An 18,386-nucleotide genomic window follows, 5' to 3' on the forward strand; every position below is an offset into this window, starting at 1 on the left:
TGTTTCTTGCCGTGATCCACATGCTCCTGGTGGCCCCCAGTAGGTGTATACGGAACCCATAAACATTTTTTGAGGGAAATGACTTAACTGTTTGGCAGATTTGGCTTCATTTTTAAGTGTGTTAAGTTTTATGTTATGTAACTACAAACTTTTGCTCCAGATACTAGAGCAGCTATAGCAGGCATTGGTTTCTGGGGCTGGGAGTGTGTCTCCATTGGTAGAGTGCTTGCCTAGCATGCAGGGAGGCCCCGAGTTCAATCCCCACTGTCGGCCACTGGTGTTTCAAGCCAACCTGGACTACATGAGATCCTCGTTATCTTTGGAATACAAAGTTGCTTTCTTCTAAAATCATCAAAAATTTAAGAAATTCTTAATGTGTTTTAAGAGTTTGAGGAGAAAATAGGAATAAGAACTGGACAGGACCCCTGTGCTCCGAGGTAACTGCCACTTGTTATAAGTGCTCACCGTGCTTCGGAAGTTTGGTGTGGGTCCAGACTGGGGGCCATGGATTGTTCCGCACGAAATGAAAAGTTTAGGGGTGATTCCTTTGGTTGGAATGGAGAGGATGTCTTACTCAGAGAGAGCCTGAGCTTGAGAAGCTGTTGAGGTGTGCGTACAGTCAACCTTCCTCACAAGTGTGCACGGTCCGCGTGGGCTTTACCGCCTGTCTACAGAAGCAGCAGGATGAAAGCCACAGCCAATGCCTTTGCTAACAGTAATGTCCTGCTGGTTTTATAATGCGAGCAAGGTGTAGGTGAAAGGTTTACTCAACACTCCCGATGTTGTGGAAAGATTCCTCCCTATTTGTATATGTGCCAGAAAAATTCCCAAACGAAAGTTAATTTTCCCTCTAGTTTTTTTAAAAATATAAAATGATTTATTCCTTTGAAAAGGCAGCCATTTCAAAGATGTCTAGAATGCTGAAAAAAACACCACCAGGAATTTTTCCCTGGCTGAATTTTTCCTTGCTGTGTTCCGACCCAAGGCGTCGATGTTAAGTCTTCTAGGCTTTCCCTCCACACACAGTTTGGTCACATGTCTGTCATCGGCAGCTGACACTGCCCCTCCAGCCTTCTGTTTTCTTTGAGCTTGTCTCATTGTTTCCTGGAGAACCTGTTTCTCCTTTGTCAGCCTCATCACTCCCAGGTCATTTGTCCTCTGGTTGCCATGGTGGCCCAAACCACGCCCACCTAGATCCCTCACCCCAGCCTCAGAGCAATGCCTGGCATGCTCTGGACTCTTGCTTCATTTGATTTTGGATTTTCTTTTGCTTGCCCCCGAAAGCATTAGTACTGACTAAGCCCACAGGACTGTCAGCCATTCGACAAAACTGTTGGGGATTCGGATACAGCGTCAGCCGGGATCAGACCATCTGGGGAGCACACATTCTCTTCTCCCTGTTTCTTCTTTCCACTTCTAGCCAGGCTCTCCTGTTACAGACTCAGGATGGCAGCCAGTGGCTCTCGGACATGTTTGCCTTTTAAGCTTTCTGGAGGGCTTTTGGTAGGAGGTGGTAAGACAAGTTTTTCTTTCCCCCAAGTTGGCCAGAAATCCTAAGGCTTGTTCTCAGGAAACCAGGGACCATAGCCCATGCCTCCACTGGACTCCTCGGCAGAAAAGGAATTGGGCAAACTGGCGTTGCTACATATTGGGAAAGAAGGGAGTTCACAAAGTCAGGATGCTTCTAGGAGAAGCACAGGAGGGATGCTAGGGAGACAAGCGCGGCCTCTTAAGAGTTCAGTCAGTAATTGCTGTCGGCAAATGGGAGCAGGGCGCCGGGGATGTGGCTCAGTTGTTGGAGTGCTTGTCTAGCATGCGTGAAGCCGTGTTTGATCCCCAGCACCACGTGAAAGGAATTGGGAGGAGAAACACCAGAATGTTAAGGTCATCCTCAGCTCCAGAGTGAGGTTGAGACCAGCCTGGGCTACTTGAGACTCAAGAGAAACAGAGGCAAAGGGTGTTAGTTCCAACACAAGTCCCACTTTTGGTAGCTCTCCCATGGTAGTCCTAGGGCCTTGGGTTGGATCTGTGGCCCGGCAGGGGGAAGGGGGAGAAAGGGAGGGAGAGAGCCAGGGCCCTTCATTGCTTCTGCTCTAGGGCTGTTGGTGAGAAGTTCTGGGTTATTTCTCCAGATTCCAGTTACAGGAACCTCGTCGCCTCACGGTCCGAGTTTTATAATGGCGTCTTAGGAACCAAGGGAAGTGTTATTTCCTGGCAGTGTCGGAAGTATTATTTTAGTAAAAGGTTCGATTTTAGGGGTTAGGTGGCCCCTCTTTTGGGCTTCAACACCTCTCTCACTTGTATCACTGTTGCCTGGGGGAAAGTGATAGATGTCATGTAGAGGACCTGGAGTTGGAGGAGCTCACGTGACAGCTGGATAGCTGCATCTAATATGCAGATTCAAGTGGGAGTTTAGAACTCAGGACAGAGGCCCAAGTGTGATTGATGGCATAGGAGTGGGGTGGGGGGGGGATTTAGAAGCAGGGTATACAGCAGTCACAAGTTGTGATTCCCCTTGATGGGCTGTTTCCCCCTCGGACACAGACCGGATGAGAGGTGTGTTACATTTATAAGAAGGTCAGATCGTGATCATCTACCATAGAGTAAGGCATGAGGATATGGCAGCAGAGACAGAGCCAGGCTGCCTGAGTTCAGTTCCTGGCCTTAGCGCTTGCCGGCTGGGGCTTTGGTTTCCACATCTAGAGAGTGGAGGACAAACAGTGGTTTTCAAAGGGTTGTGTTACATGCATTAGTAGTAAACTGATTAGACAGCACTTGGTTTTCTTCCTTTAACATACATCACATTCTTCCTCTTCCCCCAGCTCCTCCCAGAGCCTTCTCCACCTCCCTACCCACCCACCCGACCTCCTGTCCTCTCTCTCTCTCTCCCTCCCTCCCTCCCTCCCTCCCTCCCTCCCTCCCTCCCTCTCTCTCTCTCTCTCTCTCTCTCTGTTGTTTTGTTTTTAGAGACAAAGTTTCTTTGTATAGCTCTGGATGTCCTGGAGCTCTCTCTCTCTGTAGACCAGGCTGGCCTTGAACTCACAGAGATCCACCTGCCTCTGTGAGTGTTGGGATTAAAGCAGTGCACCACCACTGCCCGGCATTACTCTCTCTTAATAGCAAAAAACGAAAGATGGAATCTAATTTGTGTTGATCGGCTGCTCCTCTTCTTGGGGACAATGGCTCATTTTAAAGAATCATATACTTTAGAGTATCTGCTGCGTCTTCTGTTTCTTTTCTGAAATCATAAAATTCTTTTGACTTTTTTCCCTTCTCTGTGTGTACTCACTGTGCTTCCCCGCCCCTTATTTCCCCAGCCTTCCAACATATTCTTCACCATGGATGATGTGGTCAAAGTTGGGGACTTTGGACTAGTGACTGCCATGGACCAAGATGAAGAAGAGCAGACTGTTCTGACTCCAATGCCAGCCTATGCCACACACACAGGACAAGTGGGGACCAAGCTCTACATGAGCCCAGAGCAGGTGAGTCTTCAGACTTGTAGTAAGCCAGGCAGTGAGATAGTTGTGGCTGATGAGTCTTCTCCGTGTCCTCCGTACAGTATCCAGGAATGCACAGCCTAAAAATTATGAAAGTAATTCTGCCCTAGGGGGCACAACTCCATCCACCTGGGGTTGGAGTGAGAAAATACCATCATGAGACACGCTTTCACCTCTGAACAAGAGCCTGGAGAGAGACTTAGAGAGCCAGGCATGGTGGCTCATGGCAGTAATCCAAGCAGTCAGGAGGCTGGAGCAGGAGGATTGCCATGAGTTCAAATCCAGCCTAGGTCACAGAATGAAACCTGTTTCAAAAACCCAAAGAGAAAGAGATGGAGTGTGAGGAAGAGGACATCAGCAGTGTGTTAAACAAATAATGAAAGAAATGAAAAAATACTGAAATGTATAGAAGTTTTCAAAGTTCTGTTTGGACTTAAATTTGCTGACTTTGTATTTGTTTTGGTTCTGAGACAGGGTCTCGTATAGCTCAGGCCTTGAACCCCCTACTTCCTGCCTCTACCTCGTACATTTGTCTTATTGCGTGAGCCTTCATTGCTGAAGCACAGTAGCGGTTTGTACTCAGCATGGGGAGAGGAGCCCTAGGAGAGCAAACCAACCTAAGATAATAAAACAGCATCACCAGATTGTTTTAACTGTTTTGAATCAAAACAGTAGGTTTCTCTAGCAGATCGACTTAAGAGAAGCAAAAGTAAACTTAAAAGGATACAGCAGAGATTTTATGAGCCAGAGAGAGGGAGAAATCAGTTGGCTAAGTAAATGGACTGTCTTCATCAAATGATGTAGCTAAGACTTAGTGAAAGAAAGATAAAATAACAGTAGAATATCAAAATCTTCTAAGTATACATCTGTGTCCCAGGGAGGTAGGACCAGGAGAACCATGAACTATCCACAGCCGTTACTTCTGACCTGAGTGAGGGAACTTGGAATTTCAACCTATTGTGTATTTTTTTCACTTCTCTATTCTTATACATCAGCACATTACCAGAATTGATATAAGAAGCGTTTTCATTGCTTTTTAAACATCCATCATCAACTGACAAGATGGCTCCGTGGGTAAAGGCACTTGCCACCAACCCAGTTTCTGTCCTTGAGACCCACGTGGTAGAATGAAGGGCCAGTCCCACTAGTTGTCACCTGACCTGCACAGGAACACAGTGACGTGTGTGCACCCACAACAATAAATAAACTTCAAAAATTAACAAATAATTTATGATTAGCCCTTGTTTACAGAGTCAGAAATGATGTTTACCTTTAAATATTGTAGAAGCAAAGTAGGAGTTACTGACTCTGGGTGCTTCTTAGTGGGGAGCTCACTACAAAAGGGTACCCTGACAGCCGGAGCACCCACCCACCCACCCATTCACCCCCTGCTGGCATGTACGTGTATTCTTCTCATAGCGTTTCCAACTCTGAAATGATCCTTTCTCCCCTCCCTGTCTAAAACATATGCTATTAAAGTTAGTCTCTTGCCACACTACGTGAAGGCAGGGTGGGGTCTACGTGGAAGAACTAGTGAGACCAGCAGGAAAAGACAGTTGAGGGGGGGGCGGGTCAACAAATGAAGCAGGATACTTTGATAATAAAAAAAAAAATTTAAAGTTAATTTCAAATCATTATTTTCCTTGAAGAACATGGGGGGGGGGAGCCAAACACAAGGAATTTAATCATGGTAATATGCAAAAAAAAAAATCTACCAGATAATTTTACGTAACAGTATTTATATCAATAAGAATATATACACACATGTATGTAGGTAGGTGTAGATTTACAGAGAGGAGTAAATAATTAGGTCCCATGCAGGAAAACTACAGAACAACAAAACGTTGTTGCCTGCCTTCTCTTTTTTTAAATTCTGCTGCCTAAAACAGTGCCTGGACTGGAACAGGTGGGAGTTTACATCTGTGGATGAGCGGACAGGGGAAGGTGCCACAGAGCCTAAGGACCTAGGTTCAATCCCCGGGATCCACTGAGGGTGGATGCCCTCTGACCTCCTCATGTGCACATGTATGCTTTTTCTCACACAAAAAGATGAATAACTGTAACGTGACCAGAGGAGAGGGGATCTAAAACAGGGGTAAGAAAGGGACAGGAAAGATCATCCAGAGGTTAGGAACACTCTGCTTTTTCTGAGAACCAGAGTTCAGTTCCCAGGACCAGAGTTTAGGTCCCGGTGCCCATGCAGGGTGGCTCACAACTGCCGGTAAATTTTAGGGACCTGATGCTCTCTTTTGGCCTCAGCAGGCACCACCAACCACCCCCAGACACATGCACATAAATTAAAATAAATACATCTTCTAATAAATAAAAGCAGGTGGGCACCACTCTGTGATTATGCTTTGTCTCCAGATACAGATGTGGGGGAGGGGTGGGTGTAGGATGGGCAGAGGTTGCCACTCAAAAGACAAGATTGAGGACAAATGATGGTTTACTTGCTCTTACTGAAAATGCTGAAAAACACCAGGTGTAGTCGTAGTGTACGCCTGTAATCCCCAAACTCAGGACACTGAAGCAGGGTTGCAGGTTCAAGTCTAGCTTAGGCTACCTAGCAAGTTCCAGGCCAGCCTGGGTGACATAACAAAACATGTCACAAAGACAGAAGAAGGGTCTGAGAGAGGGAAAGAAGACAAAACTACAAATGTAGGCTAGCTGGAGAAACTATGTTATGCAGTAAGTACACAGCAATTAAAATGCAGCCGGGATTCCCGGGTCTCCCAGTCCAGTCGTAAACCAGGAGTCGGGGTTCAGCTTTGCAAGCCTTCAAAAGGAATGTGGTGACTGGGAACTGTCCTGACTCTTTCTTTCAAAGGCCATGTCCGGCAATACTCTAGTTGTTGCCCAACCTGCTGCCCTCTTCTGGGCAATAAACCGTTCTTCAAAGGTCTCTTCAAACAATAGTTCAGGCTCCACCAATTCGTAGAATTAAAATATATACAACGAATTGTAAGTCTCAAATATTTTATGATCCAGTAATGGGTTAATAATGTTTTTTTTCTCATATGTTAATCTGTCTTCTATGTAGGGAATGTGGAAAATATAGGAATTTATAATAAAGAAAAGGGCATTTACTAAAAATACACATAAAACATTGTCATTTCCAGCTACATGCACATACATTTATCTCATATAAAGCAAAAAAAAAAAAAAAATGTTTTGTTGGAAACCAGAACTGGGATTCTAGTTTGTGAACTGGGACTGTTCACATATTCCTGGATATCCTTAGATGGCACTCTCAGCTCTGAAGCATTCACTCCGTTCAGATTGCTCTGTGTTTGTTTCAGACATTAAAGTTAGTGTCAGTTTTGCTGTTAGGCTTGTCACTTGGACAAGAGGCTGCCCCAGCCTCTGTCACATCTCCATCCACCCTGCCATGGACAGAATTGGATGGGATTACTCATCAGCTGTCCAGGTGCCTCCAGTGAACGGTCAATTTACACTATCCAAATAGTCTGAGGTATCTTTCTTCCCTGTGCCCCTGTGGGCAATGTCCTTGAACACATTTTCTTTGAACCTTTCCTAAGCCACAGAGATGGGGAGGTGGGGCAGGCAAGGGACTGTGCAGATGGATTGCTCTAGTCACTTTAGAAGTAGGGTGACCGAGCTGATACAGTCCCTGGAACTTTCCACCTGCTGTTTTGTGAGCCGAAGCAAAGCCATCTGCATAGAAGGAACCAGAGAGGCAGATACCTAGAGTGGTGGAGAGGAGAGGATGGCCTCACCCCTGACGGCTGCTCCGCCACCCAGCACGTTTCCCCTCTCCCTCCCCTAGTGGAGCAGTTCTGAGGTGAGCCAGGTCCAGAGCTGTTTACCTGCCGTCAAGGAACTGGCCTAAGGAAGTGTTCATAAATGAAAGGGCTCCTCCCTGAGGCACCAGGAGTTCGCTTTGCATTTGAACCGGGCTTTCCCTAATAGAGCAGACCAGTTGTGATTCATTGCTTCGTGGTATCAGGAATTTATTGAGGGCCTCCTCTATACTTAGCCCAGTGCTGAAAGATGAGAAAGGAACACAAAGGCAGCGGGTCTCTTCCCTGCCAGGACTGGGAAAGAAAAAGAAATATGCGCATGAAAAATAGAGCTATGCATACAAAGCAGTCTGCAATTAAGTGCGTAATGAAGGCTCCCAGGTTGATTAGTGGCTTGGAGTAATGACCATCTTCAGGAGTCGTCAGGACTACGGTGATTAGAAATGAGATTGGCTTCAGATAGGGTCGCTTTGAAAAGCTTCACCTCAGGGGGGCCGAGCAGCCCTTAGAGGCTCCAACACACAAGGCTCCAGGTTTCTGCCGATTTTGCTGATGCATATCTCAAGCCTTACCTGGGCTGTCCCTCTGTAATGCTGAGTGGTGTAATTACACCTGCCCACAGTGGAAGAGGCCGGGGAGAGGGGCTTAGCAGTTAACTCTTTGCTAGCACTTTGACACATACACTTCTACCCAGAGGTACTAAGTCAGCTCTGGGCCTCAGTGATGCTGTCATAGCAACTGTGTTCGTCTCTGTGTTAATGCTGTGATGATGTGCTCCTCTGGGGTAATTTCTTACGTATTTTTATGCTATTTCAGATTCATGGAAACAACTACTCCCATAAAGTGGACATCTTCTCTTTGGGCTTGATTCTGTTTGAGTTACTTTACCCATTCAGCACCCAGATGGAGCGAGTCAGGGTAAGTACATCTGACTCCCAAAAGGATGGAAAGAGAAAATCATTGAACATGTACAAGAGTCTTTAAAGATGGTTATGTTTATTTTTAAATCTGTAAACTATGTGTATGCGTGTGCGTCTGAGTGTGACAGCGCAGGGACCCCGGTGTCAGAGGCTTCTGATCCTCCTGGAGCTGGAGTTACATGCAGTTGTAAGCAGCTCAGCCGAACTCTCCAGCACCATCAGATAGTTAGCTGGGAGCAGAAGGGATCATGTGGACAACAGGGTTAGTCTGAGCTGTTCCTTGGCATAAATTCATCATAATCTTACCAGTGTTTTGCATTTGGTACCTTTGTGATCAGTGCAAAGCCAGAGGGAGCTGCAGGGGTGACATGAAGGGAGAAGGACACAGTGACAGTCAGCTGGAGGACACTAGTCCAGAGGACAAGTGGCTGTGCCCTCGTAGACTTCAGTGGTGGCAAATGACACATGGCTGGGTTTTTCCTTCTCAGAACAAATCATGACCATAGGTTTTCAGGCTCACAGTACTAGCTGGGCGTGGTGGTGCACACCTTGAATCCCAGCACTTGGGAACCAGAGACAGGCAGAGATCTCCTTGTGTTTGAGGCTGGCCTGATCTGCGTAGCTTTCCAGGACAGTCAGGGCTACTAGCTACCTAGTGAGCTCTGTCTAAACAAAACAAAAAAAGAGATCCAACCAAATCCAGAATCAAATCTGTAGAGTTATCAGTTCATCGAAGACACTATTGAGAACGTGGAGAGTTTGGGCTGGAGGGAAGGCTCAGTGGTTGAAAGCCTTTGCACAAACACACAGACATATGCACACACGTAATGCACATAGACACGTACATTAGTAAAAAGTGAAAAGTTGGGCTGGGGTGCTATCAGTGGAGAATATTTGCCTAGCATGCGTGAGAAAGGGATCCATAGGAAAAATAAAGTTAAAAGATTAAACACTATTTTTCTTTCTTTTTAGACCTTAACCGATGTAAGAAATCTAAAGTTTCCACCACTGTTTACTCAGAAATATCCCCGAGAGGTATGTATAGTTCTCAGCTTCTTTCTCCAAAATTGTATTCAGTGCTTAAATTGTTCTTAAAGACACCCATAAACACAAAGGGTCCTTAGCAGTCAACTGGTCAGCTTCCCCTTTTCAGATGAGACACTTGATGTTCTAGAGCAGTGGTTTTCAACCTGTGGGTTGTGACCTCTTTGGGGTCAAAGGACCCTTTCCCAGTGGCCACCTAAGACCATCAGAAAACACAGATGTTTACATTACAATTCATAACAGTAGCAAAATTACAGTTACGAAGTGGCAACAAAGATAATCTTATGGTTGGGGCCACCACAACACGAGGAGCTGTATTAAAGGGTCGAAGCCTTAGGAAGGCTGGGCACCACGGCTCTAGAAGACCATTTGTTAGGACTGCCCTCAACCCAGGGGCCTGCAGAGGACAGACTGCCTTCATCATCCCTCAGGCTGACTTCATAAAGTACCTTCACAGGAGCAGCCATGTTACATTAACTCTTTCTGTTGGTGACTTGCTTATCTTGGGAGCTGGACAGATGGCTCAGCAGTTAAGAGCAATGACTGCTCTTGCAGAGGACCCGGGTTCAATTCCCAGCACCTACATGGCAGCTCACAACTGTCTGTAACTACAGTACCAGGGGACCCAACACCCTTCCACAGGCAAAACAAACACCAATGCACATAAAAATTAAGAATTTTACATTTAAAAAGGGCTTACCTTAAACAAAAGGCCCCAGTGGCTGTTGGCTCCAGGTGTGGGAGTAGGCCACACAGAAAGTGCTTTAGAAGATTAGGGGAAGATTAAGCTGGTCTTCATGTTAAAAATAAACTCTCAAGTTGTCATTTCTTTTTGTAACTTTTTTCCCATAGTGTGTTTAGGTCCACAAGCTTATTGCTTTAATATTTACACATTGATAAACCCTGACTTGTAAAATGCTTTATCAAGATTATTGTAGATCATGTGTATTCGTAAGATGAATTTATTTTTAGAATCAGGTGACATCTGCACCTCAAGGATGTGATTCTAAAACCTTTCCTTTCATTATAAAAACACCGTTTACACTCAGATAGTCTCTGTGCATTTGCAGCCCGGCTGATAGGCTAAATCCATCCGTCTGCCTGTTTGTAAATTTAGTGTGTGTGTGTGTGTGTGTGTGTGTGTGTGTGTGTGTGTGTACATATCAAAGTTAGAGGACAACTTTGGGGTTTAGTTCTCTCCACCATGTGGGTTTTAAGGAGACAGCTCAGGTCATCAGGCTTGGCAGCGAGGGCCATGGAAATGGCTCAGTGGGTAGGAGTGCTTATCGAGGACCCAGCTTTGAATCCCCAGCAACCACACAGAAAGTTGGACATGCCTACACACATATTTTTAACTTAGCATTGTAGAGGGCAGAGACAGGAGAGCCTCTGGGGCGTGCTGGCTGCCAGCCTGGCTCCAGGTTCAGTGAGAGACCCTGTTTCAAAGGAATACGATGGAGTGTGACAGAGCAGGATCCTGGCATCCTCCCCAGGTCTCTGCGGGTGCTCAAGGGCATACACACACACACACACACACACACACACACACACACACACACACACACACTGATGCTCTTTACATATTCTCGATGGCTGTGCTGCTTTGGGGCTTGAGTGTCAGCTGACTAATCAGATGTGGTTCACACACTTCAAATGGTTACAGAGACGTTTTGCTGGAGCTGAGGCTATAGGCAAATAAAGACCATTTCCCTCCCACCTTCAGAGCCCTGTGTCCCAGCTCCTCTACTGCAAATTGAGTGTGTGTGTGTGTGTGTGTGTGTGTGTGTGTGTGTGTGTGTGTGTGTGTGTGTGTGTAGGGTTGCATATATGCACCCAAGTGTGAGTATGTGAGTATACACATATATATCTATGTGTTTGTTATTTCCCATGACTTAAAGGACTGCTTGATAATCTAAAGCTAGAACTTTTAACACAAAACCATTTTTATGTCTCAGCATATGATGGTTCAAGACATGCTCTCTCCATCCCCCACGGAGCGGCCTGAAGCCACAAACATCATTGAAAATGCTGTATTTGCGGACTTGGAGTTTCCCGGGAAAACGGTTCTTAGACAGCGGTCCCGCTCCATGAGTTCATCCGGAACAAAGCATTCCAGACAGCCCAGCTGCTCGCACAGCCCGCTGCCCGGCAACTAGCCTTCAGCTGTGCCAGCACCTCGAAGGTGGCAAGGAGCAGGCACCTGGAGGAATGTGGCTCTCCACAGCGGTGGACTCAGACTTCATTCTTTGATCAATTTGATTTGGGACCAGTTTTCTAAATCAGCCTGGATTATGGGCCTAATCCAGTTTTCTCTTAACTACACTTCCAGGAAAGGGCTATGTAATGACATGTGGACTTGCTCCTTGTTGGTGTCCCAAAACTAGGTCAAGCTTTAGAAACCTCACCTTTTGCCAGCAGGTAGAAGCGACCCCTGAAATGATCTGAACTAGAAATACCTTTATAGCACAGAAGAGTCAAGACTTCCCACATGGTGACTCCGCTCTAGAAACGCGCTCTCTAGAGACTGTTAGAAAGCGGACTCGTCCATTTTGTCCCAGGTGGGGACCTGACGTGTCTACACCATTGGAAGGCACAGAGCACAAGCTGGGTCGAGGGTCGAGTCGGTGCTGACCTAGTCTGTCTGCAGCATTGAGTAGCTTCATTCTTTAGGTGGTTATAGGAGTGTCATGAGCTTTTTGTACTTTTTACCTCCAGTAATGAGAAAATGAAGCTTTTTAGGTATTGGTCTAAGGATCTGATTTGAGGGTTTAAAAAAAAAAGAAACTGTAGTAAGAAATGGATCTTCTATTACAACTAACTTCTTCAATTATGTAATTTTTATCCTCATAGAATCCTATCTTATATGTAATACAAGTGGGTACATCCCCAAACTGATTATAGGTAAGTTTAATCATCTCAACTTGCTAACATGTTTTCATTTTTCCTGTAAATATGTTTATTTTTTATTTATAAAAATTCTGAAATCAATCCATTTGGGTTGGTGGTGTACAGAACACACATAAGTGTGTTAACTATTATGACTTCTTTCAAGTCTAAATGATTTAATAAAAATTTTTTAAATTATATTTACAGTTGACTCTTATTTTAGAGAGTTCTCAAATGATTTTCTGACTTTACAAAATGGGATCATAAGGCTCTGAAAGGTTATGCCCCTTACTTTCAAGACAAGGTATTCTTTTAATTTTTTTTAAAGTTTTTTTTATTAACGTATATGTATGTATATCTGCCCAGTGTGCATGGGTGCCAGCAGAGGCTAAAAGAAGATGTTAGATCCCCTGGAGCTGGTTGTGAGCCATCTGATGTGGGTGCTGGGAACCGAACTCAGGTCCTCTGGAAGAGCAGCAAATGCTCTGAACTGCTGAGTCCTCTCTCCAGCTCCATGACAACTTATTCTTAAGCTATTCAAGACAAGTGTCTTTTCTGTTACTTCCCAAGGTCACAGGATTCATAATCAAAGATAGGTTCTGTGCCCCACTCCATGCCAAGGACTGGGAATATAGAGGACCATACCCCAAAGTGAGAGCTCAAAGAGAAAAGGAAGGTGGTATTGCTACTTAGGTCAATGGGCCTAATTCCCAACTGTGCCTGCCTGTCTTTGACTGTTGCTGAGATAAAACCCTCAAGGAGAAACTGGCTCACAGTCCCAAGGTTCAGTTCCTCACAGTGGGGAAGTCAACTCATCAGGCGTGGGGATAGCTAGTCACATGACATCCAGCTCAGGAAGTAGAGGGGAATTCATGAATGCTGATGCCCAGCCGACTTTCTCTATTTTATTACAGCCCAGGATCCCCTACTGAGGGAATGCTCCTGCCCCAAATTAAGATGAGTCTTCTCACATCAATAAACCCAATCAAGACAACCCTCCACAGATGCTCAGGGGCCCATCTCCCAAGTGATTCTAGATTCTGTCAAGGTGGCAGCACCATCACAGTGCCCATGAAACTATGTGGCACTCTGAGCTGATAAATGCAAACCAACTAGTCACAGCCACGTGATATATCTACACCCAAGGGCTTGCTGAAGGCTCGGTCTCTGACATTCAGAGGCAGAACTTGGGAGGTTTGGAAAAGTGATTGGCTCCTGAGGGCATGAGTCTGATCAATGGGCTGATTCATATTAGATAGACTGGGGCCTGAAGAAACAAGTCACTGGTTAAGAACTATTAACCTACGTTTGGTTTCCAAAACCACAAAGCAGCTCATGGACTCCCATAACTGCAATTCGGAGGGATCCGGTGTTCTCTTCTGACCTAGGGCTCCTGCACACATGTGGTACACATACATAACCTCAGTCATGCACCCACACACACACACTTTTATTTTTTTAATTAAAGTTTTTTTTTTTAATGTATATGAATGCTCTATTGACTTTATGCCAGAAGAGGCATCAGATCTTACTATACATGGTTGTGAGTCACCATGTAGGTGCTGGGAATTGAACTCAGGACCTCTGGAAGAACAGCCAGTGCTCTTAACCTCTGAGCCATCTCTCCAGCCCCACATTTTTATTTTTAATGGACTGTTAGGAAGTGAGACCTGATCAGAGGAAGTGGGCTTACAGGTGTACATGTACATTGCATCTCTGGCATCTTTGTCTCTGGGCTTCCAGCCACCATGAAGTGAGCAGTTCTGCCTGTCCACACTCTACCATGGTGTTCTGTCCGCAGCAATGGGCCCAAGTGACTATGGATCAAAATCATGAGGCAAAATAAATCTTGCCTCTTTTAAGCTGTTTCTCAGATACTTCGTCACAATGAAGAAAGGCGAATGTGTCTCCATTGTACAAATAGTTCCATCTACTACACAGGAGCAGCTTGTGACAGGGGAAAATGCTTCCAAGCTGTCTGGATTGTATTAGACTCATACCCAATGGCTGGCCAAGGTTCTGCTTGGCTCCCAGCCAGCCCTGTTTTCCCATCTCCTGGGCAGATGGATCTAATTGCTGCTTCCTACTCCATTTTTATGCCAGTCAGGGAACTAGTTGGTTTCTTCCTGACATACCCCACTCATATCCTTGATCCCCACAACAGCTGGGAACTAACCATCAAAAGCACAGTGACCACCATTCTATTTCTGGCCAAACTTCCATGCAGAAAGATGACGTGATTTACCCGAGATCACCCAGCTGTAGTGACTGACCCAGACCTGCTGAGAAGTACTATCCATAGGGAACAAATGCCACAACAGGAATGCAGGGTGGCATCCTCAAGAATTGGATCAGGGCAGCCAGGTGGTGGTGGCACACGCCTTTAATCTCAGCACTTGGGAGGCAGAGCCAGGTGGATCTCTGTGAGTTCACAGCCAGCCTGGTCTACATAGTGAGTTCCAGGAAAGGCACAAAGCTACACAGAGAAACCCTGTCTTGAAAAAGAGAGAGAGAGAGAGAATTGGATCAGGGAGACTGCCCTTCAAGACTAGTGGTGTGTTGGAACATGCAGGCTCACACTGGCCCCCATGGTTTCCCACATCTGTCTCCCAGCACTGCGCCCAGGCACCTGTCACTAGCAATTTTTTATATAAAGAGCTGTAATTCCACCGTTGCCCCAGTCCCACACAGGCCCCTCACGTGGTACCTGGGAAGAGAGTATCACACACTTTCATGTAGTAAAGCCAAAGCCAACAATGACTGAAAATATCCCCATCAGCCAATAGGACCACTGCTCTCATTGTAGGAGCAGCCACACAAGTAAGTGTACCTCATGCATTCTGCTCTGTAAACCACACCAGCTTGAACACTCAGTCACTCTTAACATGGCTCAGGGACCATGCATCTCTGACCGATGTAATATGTACTCACTGTGTCCAAACTCACTGGTCACAGCTAAAGAAGCTACAGGAAGGTTAGACTATATAGTGTCCTGCTCGGAATAAGTTCAATGCTACATAACCAACCAATGCCCAAGATGCCTGTTTAGGAGCAGCTTACTAAAAAGGTCATCCCAGAAAGGTAGAGGAACTGGGCATGCAGCTGTACCTATAGTCCCCACACTCAGGAGGCTGAGGAAAGGGGTTATAAGTTGGAGGCTAGCCTAAGCTGTATAACAGAACCCTGTCTCAAATATATAAAGATGAGAAAGCTGGGTGTGGCAGCACATGCCTGGCCACTGGGAGGGTGTGTTAAGATCTCTAATGTTAAGGACAGACAAAAAGTCTCAAATCCTGGAGTTTATCTGATGTACTTTCATTTAGATGAGAAGCAATGGCCTGGTACACTTGTTCACCCACCTGACATCACATACGAGAGCCACACATACCTGCTGACCCCATACCACAAGAGCATCATCTCTGTGTACCAGGTTTCTTCTTTTGGGCCACCAACCAGCTCTCAAATCATGACACAGAGACTTACTAGTTTTGAATGCTAGGCCTAGCTTAGGCACTTTTCTGGCTAGCTTTTTTAACTTAACCTGTTTATCTACCTTTTGCCTTGGGGCTTATTACCTTTCTTCTGTATATCTCACTTTTACTGCTTCTCATGTCTGGCTGGTGTCTGCCTGGCTTCTTGCCCCAGGCATGTCCCTCTTCCCCTCCTTCTCCTCCTCCTCCTCTCTCACCCCTTGTTCTTCCCTTTCTCTCTTTCTCTTTCCTAGATTTCTCCTATTTATTCTCTCTGCCTGCCAGCCCCACCTATCCTTTCTCTGCCTAGCTATTGGCCATCCAACTCTTTATTAGACCAATCAGGTGCCTTAGGCAGGCAAGGTGAAACAGATGCAACACATCTTTACATAATTAAATGCACATCCTTACATGTTAAACAAATGCAGCATAAACAAATGTAACATACCTTTACACAGTTAAAGTAATATTCTGCAGCATAAACAAATGTAATACATCTTTGCCTAGTTAAAATCTTCTACAACATCCCTGCACCTTCCAGGTTCACCTCCCAGAAGTGAATGGTCCAGAACTGAGTGCTGGTGAGGTCAAGGAGCCTAGCACAAAGTTTTAAATTAACTACATGTTTTCCCTCTTTCTGGTGTTAGAATGGGATTACCCTCACCCCCATGTCTCCTCCTCTCCCCTCCCCTCCTCTCCCTTCTGTCTACTTTTTCTGGGGATATACTTACCACAAAAAACTGTTTTATTGTTTTGCTTTTTTCTCTGAGGGAATAAAACAAATTCCCAGTTCAGCTAGCAGCCACAGTGACTCAGTCTTACTCCTGGAAAAGGTCTCAGTGGGACTCTGCATGTCCTCTGGCCCACGCTAAGAACATCTGCTGTCCCTGTAACTACAACCTCAAGCACAGTTTTCTGGAGCCTTTCCCGGGATATTCCATTCCTGCAAACACGGTAAACATTCCATTTCCACCCAGGACACCTCACACCCGAAGGCCCAAACTTCATCAACAGGCAACCAAACTCTACAGGTCACACTTTGCAAAATTCACCCACACCAAGTCCAAGAGCATGTTTGCCATGAACCTTTAAATTCTTTACTCGGGAACCAAGCACATGGCTGTCACCACAGCACTCTGGAGAGAGAGGCGTGAAAACCAGGACTTCGAGGTCACTCTCAGTTACAAAGCAAGTTTGAGACTAACCTGGGCCATGTGAGAGCCAGTTTCAAAAAAGTCAACCAATCACTTGATTAATTCCTCGTGTGTGGTGACTTACAACCACAGAGATGGGAACACAGGAGGTAGCCCGCCACTTCCATCAACTCCAGTCCCCAGGCCCTTCCTCAGCACCTCCCCTTTAGGGACAGCAAAATAGCTAGCTCTCTTCCCTGGCTCTTCTATCTGCTCTGGAGAGATTAAGAAAACTGTGGATAACTAGCACGGTGGCCCACACCTGTACCCCAGTACTTGGGAGGCAGAAGTGGGAGGAGCTTGGAGTTTAATTCCAGTTCCAGGACAGCCAAGGCTATACAGAGAAACTGTCTCAAACACAATAAAAGATAAGAAAAAGAAAAAAAGAAGGACTGGAGAGAGGGCTCAGGGTTTAAGAATGCTGGCTGCTCTTCCAGAGGACCCAAGTTCATTGCCAACAACCACACTGGTTGGTTCACAAACACTAGTAACTCCAGCTCCAAGTGATCAGATGCCTTTTTCTGGCCTCTGTGGGCACATATATGTACATTAAAAAAAAAAAAAAAAAGAAAAGAAAGAAAAGAAAAAAGAAATCTAAAAAGAAAGAAAAAATAAAAGTTAGGGGAAGACAATGGCATAAGAAGGGGTGGGGTATAGAATGCACCTCTCAAGAAAGGCTAAAGGGAAGTAGAATGACCACTGGTTAATAACTTGAAAATGACCCCTGAGGTCTGGACACTAGCTATGACCGTAGGTGAGGAGAGCATGGTCCCTGGGTTTTTAGTATAAGACTTTCATTAGGAGGATGTCATTTTGAAATAGACCCCCAGGGGCTGGAAAGATGGCTCAAGGGTTAAGAGCACTGCCTGCTCTCCCAGAGGTCCTGAGTTCAATTCCCAGCAACCATATGGTGGCTCACAATCATCCGTAATGAGATCTGGTGCCTTCTTCTGGCCTGCAGGCATACATACTGGCAGAATACTGTATACATAGAAAATAAATAAATCTTGAAAGAAAGAAAGAAAGAAAGAAAGAAAGAAAGAAAGAAAGAAAGAAAGAAAGAAAGAAAGAAAGAAAGAAAGAAAGAAAGAAAGAAAGAAAGAAAGAAAAGAGAAGAAAGTAGTCCCCCAAAGCTGCTTTTGTTAAAACCACGGACTCCTCACATGGGCCCACAAGGTCACTAAAAGAGGAATGAAAACCAGGCACCTCTGCCTTCATTCTGAGTACTTTGGCTGAAGGCACAGAGATAAATCATCATCCTTAGCCTTGCCTTTGGGTCCCTTTGAATTCTAAAAAGAAAAGTACCTGCAAAGACAGATCTTCCACTGTACCCCACACCTGAAGAAAATAGTGAGACATTGTCTAAAACTTAAACCTCACAGATTTGGGGGTCACTGGACATTGGTCTCTTCCCAATGTTACTACAGTGAATAAATCTCCTTTCTCTGCTTCCCACTATCACTCATCTCCTTTTTAACTTGTTTTTGTTGTTGTTATTGTTGTTTTAGTGTTGGGACAGGGATGCACACATGCCATGGTGCACATTTGGAGACCAGAGGACAACTTGCAGGGCTGGATTTTCTCCTTCTACCATGTGGGTCCCAAGAATCAA

At 45.5% G+C, this 18,386-nt stretch overlaps 1 protein-coding gene across 1 annotated transcript in view; it reads left to right on the top strand.

The window, feature by feature from the left end:
* The window catches only part of Eif2ak3 (eukaryotic translation initiation factor 2 alpha kinase 3), a 72,544-nt gene extending 60,233 nt beyond the window's left edge, over positions 1 to 12,311 (top strand). Inside the window, exons 15-18 of the mRNA XM_042273441.2 lie at positions 3,318 to 3,485; positions 8,078 to 8,179; positions 9,154 to 9,216; positions 11,181 to 12,311. Of these exons, the coding sequence (XP_042129375.2) occupies positions 3,318 to 3,485; positions 8,078 to 8,179; positions 9,154 to 9,216; positions 11,181 to 11,381 (534 nt within the window). The 3' untranslated portion in view covers positions 11,382 to 12,311. The remainder of the gene's footprint in view (positions 1 to 3,317; positions 3,486 to 8,077; positions 8,180 to 9,153; positions 9,217 to 11,180) is intronic.
* The last annotated feature ends 6,075 nt before the right edge of the window (positions 12,312 to 18,386 follow it).

This window comes from Peromyscus maniculatus, chromosome 3 (genome assembly GCF_049852395.1).
Source record: "Peromyscus maniculatus bairdii isolate BWxNUB_F1_BW_parent chromosome 3, HU_Pman_BW_mat_3.1, whole genome shotgun sequence".
In the NCBI taxonomy this organism is placed as follows: Eukaryota; Metazoa; Chordata; class Mammalia; order Rodentia; family Cricetidae; genus Peromyscus; species Peromyscus maniculatus.